This window comes from Prosopis cineraria, unplaced genomic scaffold (assembly GCF_029017545.1).
Source record: "Prosopis cineraria cultivar Desert tree isolate PC_DT_omini unplaced genomic scaffold, ASM2901754v1 PC353, whole genome shotgun sequence".
Classification (NCBI taxonomy): Eukaryota; Viridiplantae; Streptophyta; class Magnoliopsida; order Fabales; family Fabaceae; genus Prosopis; species Prosopis cineraria.
In genome coordinates, this window is record NW_026555680.1 from 22,015 (window position 1) to 30,499 (window position 8,485).

The following is an 8,485-nucleotide window of genomic DNA, read 5'->3' on the forward strand; positions in this document are numbered from 1 at the left end:
CTAAAGGCTAGGGGTTTGAACTCATTGACTTAAATGAAATTAATGTGAATTGTTTATATAAGGTCTCCTTTACTAATTTACAATTAATTCCAAAATGAAGGTAATCATGGAGCTAATCCAAGAGGATTACTAATTCTATCAAAATCACATAAAGGGAATCCCAAATTTTCAAACTTGCAAAGTACTTCAAACATACTTTCATAAACAAAAAATCAGAGTGAAAATAAGTATATAGAAGCATGGGATACTAATTTACATCAAAGCATTGTATCTTTATTAAAAATAAAATCTTTATACAAAGAATAGTAGGTACGTTGCAGCATACTTTTCATGCAATGCATTTATGACAGCATTGATGCTTTTAAATGATAGCATCTAGGGTAAATTTTTTATGAGCCCCATTTTTTCATTTGACATCTGATTAAGGTGATCCAAGTTCTATAAAAAGCTTTCTTTGAGCTCTAGTTAATGGCTTCATATTCAAATTATTTCTCAATTAAAAGTTGGACACCCATTTTCAAACCCTCTACTTTTATAATCAAAACACAACTTAAATGTCTCATTTTCAACCTAGGCACTAAAAGCCTAAACTTAACCCTAGATCACACTCAATAGACTTAAGGACACCTGTGTAATACATCACAATATACAATAACACATTTATATAATTTTTTATGCTTAATCCCTTAATAATAAAAAAAAGGGAGCTTTCATTGCATTAAGCATCAATTAACTCATCATCAATCATAAATATATTCACTTCTCACTTCTGTTAGTATTTTGACCCCTTTTTAAACATCATATTTAACTCACATATATCCTTGGGCCCAAAATACACATCTTGGTCTAAGAATCACATAGTGCAAGTAAAGATATGAAATGTCTTTGTTGGCAACATCATAATCAGTTATACACAAAATTCTCAAGATAAATGAGGCCTATAATTTTAGAATAATTATCATAAGTCTCAGGCTATTTCCCTTAGTCTTATCTTGATTAGTCAACTCTTATAATATTGAAGAGAGATGGGTAAGTATAATTACTCAATAACTAAAGTATATCTAACCTATAATAATACATATCAATTAATTTCAAAATGCAAGTGGCATATCATTTTCATCCTTGAGTCAAATTTTCCATTCACAAGTTCATTTTCACATTTACAATATAAATCACAAAATTTCACATGATTTTATCACAAGGGTCATAATATAAACAACCATATACCCTTAATAACAATATGTATGATTACACCTCTCTTATATCCTTCTTATACCTTCAACATGAAATTGTGGACTATTACACATTAGGCCCATCCACATGATAAGACTATCCTTGCCTTTCACATGTGAGACCTAACTAAGGTTACTTAACTCACTTGTGGGTCACAATTTCTCCCAAATTTTACACTATGGGGTGTCATTTTCTCTAAATTAATTTCACCTTCGAATAAGTGAAAATTAGATTAGGTTTAAGTGCCTTAATAACTATGGGATAGTCCCTTGTCGAACAAGTGAGATACATAATACAAATATACTAAGGCAAGCCATTAAATTTTGAATAGTGGCCAAACTACATGAATTTAAACTCACTTCTTCTCTTCCTAGATAAACTCCCACTTTATATGATCATGCAATGCACAAGTGCAACCATTCTTAGCATGCATAAAATTTAACATAATTACATGCCAAATAACATCATTGTACTCCCTACATAATCACTTCATAATTCATCATTGGACTTCATTTTGTCATATAATCACAATTGATCAAAATTTTCCTAATTTTCACAAAACATATATGTATATTTCATTTTGCAATTTGCCAAATTACATTAAAACTTTTTGTTCATCGTAACATCATAACAAATTCATCAAATCAATATGATCACATGATTATTTAAATATCACATGCCATACTTGCATTTGAGCAAATTTATGATTTTAACACACACACACACACACAAACTAAAGAAACTAATTAGCAAACAAAAGCATAAGAAAGATTTCTCTTGATTATCTCAAACCTTTGAGAAGTCAAATGTTTATCCTTTAAATAAAAAATTTCAAAGCTTCACAAAGCTTGAATGGTGCTGGTATGTAATTTAATCTACAAATTAACATGCCAAAATCATCACTAGTATGACTCATGTCTGACCATTTTAATTTTTTGGCTGTACACTATGACATGTGGCTTGAGGGTATTTTCTTACATGAACTCAAGCCATACACCATAGCACACATTCTCTGCATTGTAGCATGTGGCATAGGGGGCTTGCTTCACTAAAATTAGTCTCTGTGCCATGACATGTGGCACAAAGACTTCTTTCCACATATTTTCTTCCCTTTTAAAAACCTAAGTAGCCAATTATCTTTTTGGACCTAATCTTAAGACTGTAACTGCAACCTAATAGGCCTATTCTTAAACCACACACAGTACTAATTTACCTAATTACTCTCAATAACTAACTTAAACTTATTTAGTTTGACTAATTTGAGATAAGATTTTTGGGATGTTACAGTTTAAGTGATTTAAATCTTATAATGAGTAATAAATGCATTTTGGTTATTGAGAGCTAATAATGGCTAAAAATCCACAATAAATGCAGTGGTTGGAGAAGAATGATGCCATTAATGATGATATAAAAGTTTACTAAAGTCATTGTGAGCTAAAGGGAGGTAATAAATCCAACGGTTATGTGCAAAAGTGCATAGGTTGTTCTTTTAAGAGTTTTGAAGTATTGAGTTGAGGAGTAAGACTTGTTGAATCATGATATTGATGATTGTGGTATGACAATTTGTAGATTAAATTCTATACTTGTGCTATTCAGGCTTTGTGAGACTTTAAAAGTATATTATTGAAGAGTAAAATTTTAACCTCTTAAAGTTTTAAGGTAATTGAAGAAATCTTTCTTGTACTTTTGTAAGTCAATAATCATATGATAGTCTAATAAACTATTTTAAAATGTGTGAAATTGTGAAATGCAAATGTGGCATTTGATATTTAAATAATCATATGATAACATTGGCTTATGAATTTGCATGGGAGTTGGTTATATTGATGAAACATATGATATGGGGTGAGTTATTAAGGTACAATGAATAACTTGTTGCTATGTCAAATTGGCAAATTGTGAAATGATATATGTGTGCATGTGTGTAAGCATGTAAGTATGTATGTATTATGAATAATAGGAGAAATATTAAATTGAGGAGTTCCATAATGATATGATAATGTGTAAGTATATAACAATATGGAGTTCTATAACAAATTGTGATGCGGAGGCCTATGACAATTTGTGATATGGAGTTCAATGATATATTGTGATTTGAAAATGTGATTATTATAAAATGATATGAGTACAAGGATGATGTTAAACATGCCTATATTATGGACATTTATGCATGCAATGAAATATTGCATTTGTGCATTACATAATCATATGAGATGGGAATTTACTTAAGAAGAGAAGTAACAAGTTAAAATCTATGTGGTATGGCTGCCATTCGAAGCTCGATGGCTTGCCTTGATATATTTATATTATTTGTCTTACTTATTTGATGAGGAACTGTCTCATGGTTTTTAAATGGACATGAATCTAATCTAGTTTCTACTTATTCGACGAGGAGGCTAGTTTAGGAAGAACGACACCCCATAATATGAGATTTAGGGAAAAGCATGAATCACAAGTAAGTTAAGTAACCTTGGTTAGGTAGCTTGTCATGTGTGAAAGGCTAAGGTAGTCTCATCATATGGACAAGCCCATTTTGTGATAGTATATGGTTTCATGTTAAGGGTATAAGACTGATATAAGGGAGATAGTGATCATGCATATATTTAAAAAAAGCACATGGTTGTCTGTATTGTGATATCTGTGATAAAATTATATGAATCCATGTGATTAGTAATGTGAAATATGAAATAAATTCTTATGAATGATAAGTTAATGTGTGTGCGAAAATAGTATGCCACTTGCATTTTAATTAATTGATATGCATCAGTATAAGTTAGATATATATTAGTTATTGAGTCGTTGTACTCTTTCGTCTTCCTTTAATATTATAAGTGCTAGCTCATCAGGATAAAATCAAGAGAAATAGCCTAAGGCTTAGGATTATTATCCTAACTTTGTAGGCCTTGTTTATTTTAAGAATTTATGTGTATAATTTAGTATGATATTGCCAAGTAGGAAAATACATGCTTTGATCTACTTACACTATTTGATACTTGAGCTAACATGTGTGTTTTGAGCCCTAAGTTGATTGTGTGTTAAATGCAATATCTAGAAAAGGTTAAATTACTAATACAAGTAGGAATGAGTAAATTAGTGGATGATGATGATGATTTATATGATGCTTTATGCAATTGATGCCCTTTTCTATTTTTGATATTAAGGGGCTTAAGTATTGAAAATATCATATATGTGGGATGTATATGCTATGGTATATTGTATAAGTGTCCCTTAGTCTATTGAGTATGGTTTAAGGTTAAGGATAGGCTTTTGGCACTTTGATTGTAAATTAGCCACCCAATTTATGTTTTTATTGTAAAAGGAATGAGTTTAGAAATGAGTGTCAAAATTTTTATTAAGAAATAATTTGAATGTGAAACAAGTGTCATTGGCTAAAACTCGGAGAAAGCTTTCCATAGACTCTTAGATCATCTCAATTAGACAATACTACGCCCTCATGCTCACTGGGAATGCCACTCATTCACTATTTTATTACCTATTATCAAGCTTTTAATAACAACATTAATGGAGAAGTGTTTTGTTTTGGTAAGAACCTTCTTATTTATAAGCCTTATGTTGATGAGACTTCATTAATTCTGAGTACACGAGTTCGTCGAAGCAACACATAAGTCCTCTAAAGGTTATTGATGGAGGGTTGAATGGGTGGTCAACAAGATGAAGAGCTTAAGAGGTTTGAGAGAGAAGGGTCGATAGTTTCCAACCAAATGGGGATGAGTGTCATATGGGATGAGTTTTCAACCAAATGAGGATGAGTGTATAATATTGAGCTCGAGATGTTTGTGTAAATAGATTCTGAAGGGAGGATGATGGAGCTTGGGAGATGAGATTAGAGAGGCAAGGTAGATGGCGAGAGGGTAGGGAGGAGAGAGAGGAGGTGAGATGTGGAAAATATATAATAAAAAATTGAAGTAGGTCCTACCGTCATTTTTTATTATTAAAAATAATAAAAAAAGCCAGCTCAACAAAATGTAGGGTCTATTGAGGATAATTAATGTTAGGGGTATTGAGGCACAAAATTCTAACATTGAGGGACATAATTGATCCATAATTAAATTTATAGTACCTAGTGATCTTTTGGGTAAAATTAAAGGACAAAAATAACTCTTAACCCTATTTTAAAATTATTTCCAATATAGATCACATTTAACTAATTTATATAAGTCAAGAAAATTAGTTAATTATATGGGCTAAATGTCAAATTGGCCCTTAAAATATAATTTAGGATTATTTGGGATCCTATACTCATTTTTGGTATAATGTTCCTTTTTAATTTTTGGAAACAATACATAATGCCGTCCTTACCATTAACAAAAGTTAATGTTAATCATTGGTTGACCAAAAAATGACAGAAAAATATAAAAATTAATGATTCAAAAATTATAGACGATAAACAAAAAATTAACAAAAAAGAAAAAAAAAATTTTTATTGGTCCTTTTTTGTAATTTTTGAGTTCTTTTTTTGTAATTTTTTTATCAGTTAACTGTTAAAGTTAACATTTATTAACAGCATGGGCCAAATTATACTACTTTAAAATGTTGAAGTAAAACATTACAAAAAAAAAAAGAGTTTAGAGTCTTAAACGTAAGTACCAATTAGCCATTTAACCTTAATTAATTAGAACTAGTCAGTTATGTTGAATTTACCCCATCTTTCCAGAAATATGCTCAACTAATTAAATGCAAATTCTTGATGATCTCTCTTAGTTCTTATTGAGGAATGCCAGAAATTGCTGAAGAGAGAATATGGTGTGGCTTCATCTAATTTCGGTTTGTTTCTTTTCTTTTTGTTTCTGTTTCGTTTTATATTTCCTCTTTATCATTAAAAAAATTTCCATAAACTATATTATTACACATGAACATGAAGTTAATTTTCACGGGCAAAAATAGATATAATGTTAAATGGTCTCGTTTGAAATTTTAATTTTTTTTATAAAAATTAAAGGGGTTAATTTTGTTTTACATTATCACAAGAATTCGTTGACAATATATATATATATATATATATATGGGTGTGTGTGGGTGTGAGGCATAATTATACCATCGGATTATAATTATATATTTTGATCACTCAAATATGTTAAGATAAATCCCAAAAAATATGGTTCTGTTTCAAATTAAAAAAGTTGGACAAAATAAAGAATTTGTGATGGAATTGAAAAATCTATCGCAATCCCAAATCAATGTGGGACGGATTGTTTTCATTTTCATCGCAAATTTTGTCTCTCTGTTCTAGTCGAGCACAAATGTATGATCCAGAGTATAAGCAGCGGATAAAAATTAAATCGAATCACTAAACTTGCTCAGTTCTAGAAGAGATAATGAGAAACCAACAAAGCAACACGTTCATATCAAGTCAATAAAGCGTCCTGTCAAATTACATGTTTAACAGTATAACTCTCTCCTCGACTCAAATCCACTCTCTCCTATGTATTTAACATGTCTAAATACAATCGTGCAACGATATTCAACTAAAACTACCTCCTAACTAGCATCTTATTAAAGAGGATAATGAAGTTCTGAATGAAGGTCAATCAAGAGCAAAATTGCACGACTGATTCAAGCTTATTCCATGAGTTCTCAAATTTAAGCAGGTCATTGGAGGCCTGCCAGAAGTTCAGAGCTGATGATGGTGACGACGACGTAGTTAATTGCTGATGAGGATGAGGCTGCTGTGTCATCACTGCTGATACTGAAGTGCTGAAATGGCTCACGTGATGATTCCTTTGATCATTATAATAATGAGGATTGCTCGTGTAGTTATTATGAACAACAGGTTTCTGCTCCGGGCTGCCTCCAAAGTTGATATACGCTTCTTGATCATAAGTAACAGTACTATTACAAGACTCCACACTGCTATTATTAATGCTCATCGATCTTCTATTGATCTTGTCACTGGAACGACGCTTCGCAACCATGTGTGTCCAATCTGGCGTGCACTTTCTCTGCGTCGAAGCTCTTCTGAAAATTCTACAGAGCGTCCAAATTTCCTGGAACACAAACAGATCAAGAAGAGAAAGCTGAATATATATACGTACGATAGTGTCACTTCTTGTCTTTGCTGGCAAAGGGGTGTGTGTGTGTGTGTAATTGGATGTTTGAAGTGGAAGAACAATTCTTACAGCTTCTTGGGCATTGATATTAGTGGGGTCAATGGTTGAGGGAAGACGAAACTCATGCATCATCCAGTCAGTTTTGGTGCCTTTGCCAGCAGAGCCACGATAGTAGACGAGGGTTTTCTTGAGGCCAATACAGTCATGGCCTTCTCCTCCGAGAGAATACACAGGCTTGTCTATCCCTGTTGCTTTCCAGAACCCTGATCCTGTCACTCTATTCGGCCTCACACTGTTCTTGTACTTCCTTCCTCTTCTGCAATAGAAGTACCACTCCTTCTCTCCTCCCGTCCAGCTAGCTTCTGCATCCATAAACAAACTAATTAATCATCGTATGAAGCTCATCACTATATAACTCAGAACGTTAACTTAGTTTATGGTTTGGTTTTTTTTCCCCCCTATACATCAACTCTATCAAAGAAAACCCTCTGTCGATGTAAGTTCCTTCTTCTTTATGTTTCCCTATTAAAATAATTGAAAGAGAGTGAAATCAAGAGGAAAATATGTGGAAACATACTTGGAAGATCCCAAGGGTCGTATTTGTAAATGTCGATCTGCTTGATGAGTTCGATACTGATGGGTTTCTTGTCAAGCTTCCTTCTGAGGTAGAATCTCACGAGTTCCTCATCGGTGGGATGGAATCGAAACCCTGGAAGTTCAACTTCATCGTCCAGATACTCTTCTGTGCTTCTCAAATCTTCCATATGATCACCCATGTCTCTCGTATGTTTCTGATCTGTGTTTGCTTTAGTCTCTTCTTGCGCTGAAGAACAAAGTCTTGGCTAGCGATAATTTCAACAAATGAGAGAAGCTTCTCTTATAGTGTGTGGATTATTCATGTCGAAAAGGATTGGTTTGGACTTGTTCTATTGTTTAATTTAAAGTACACCATCTAAGACCCCAAAAAATCAGCATTCACTCACGATGTTGGAACTCTTCTTTTTTCTTTTGGTCTTGGCATAGCTTATCTGTACAAATACTTTTCTTCTCTTGTTTGGAAGCTGACAGTGACAATTAGGCTCAAATCGATTAGGTTTGAACTTTGACCGTAATAAAGGAGTTAAACAAGGGCACGAACTTCCCAGGCAAATTTTTCTTTTCTTTTCTTTTTTTTGGGGTTCATA

The 8,485-nt window shown here is 32.5% G+C and overlaps 1 protein-coding gene across 1 annotated transcript; it reads right to left on the reverse strand.

Moving 5' to 3' along the window:
- Positions 1–6,567: 6,567 nt before the first annotated feature.
- LOC129296560 (transcription factor JUNGBRUNNEN 1-like) lies at positions 6,568–8,160 on the reverse strand. The gene is made up of 3 exons (XM_054935143.1): positions 7,879–8,160; positions 7,371–7,663; positions 6,568–7,238 (listed from the first exon to the last, which is right to left on the reverse strand). The coding sequence occupies exons 1-3, from the start codon at positions 8,075–8,077 to the stop codon at positions 6,783–6,785; spliced, it is 948 nt and encodes a 315-aa protein (XP_054791118.1). The 5' UTR covers positions 8,078–8,160; the 3' UTR covers positions 6,568–6,782.
- Positions 8,161–8,485: the final 325 nt, after the last annotated feature.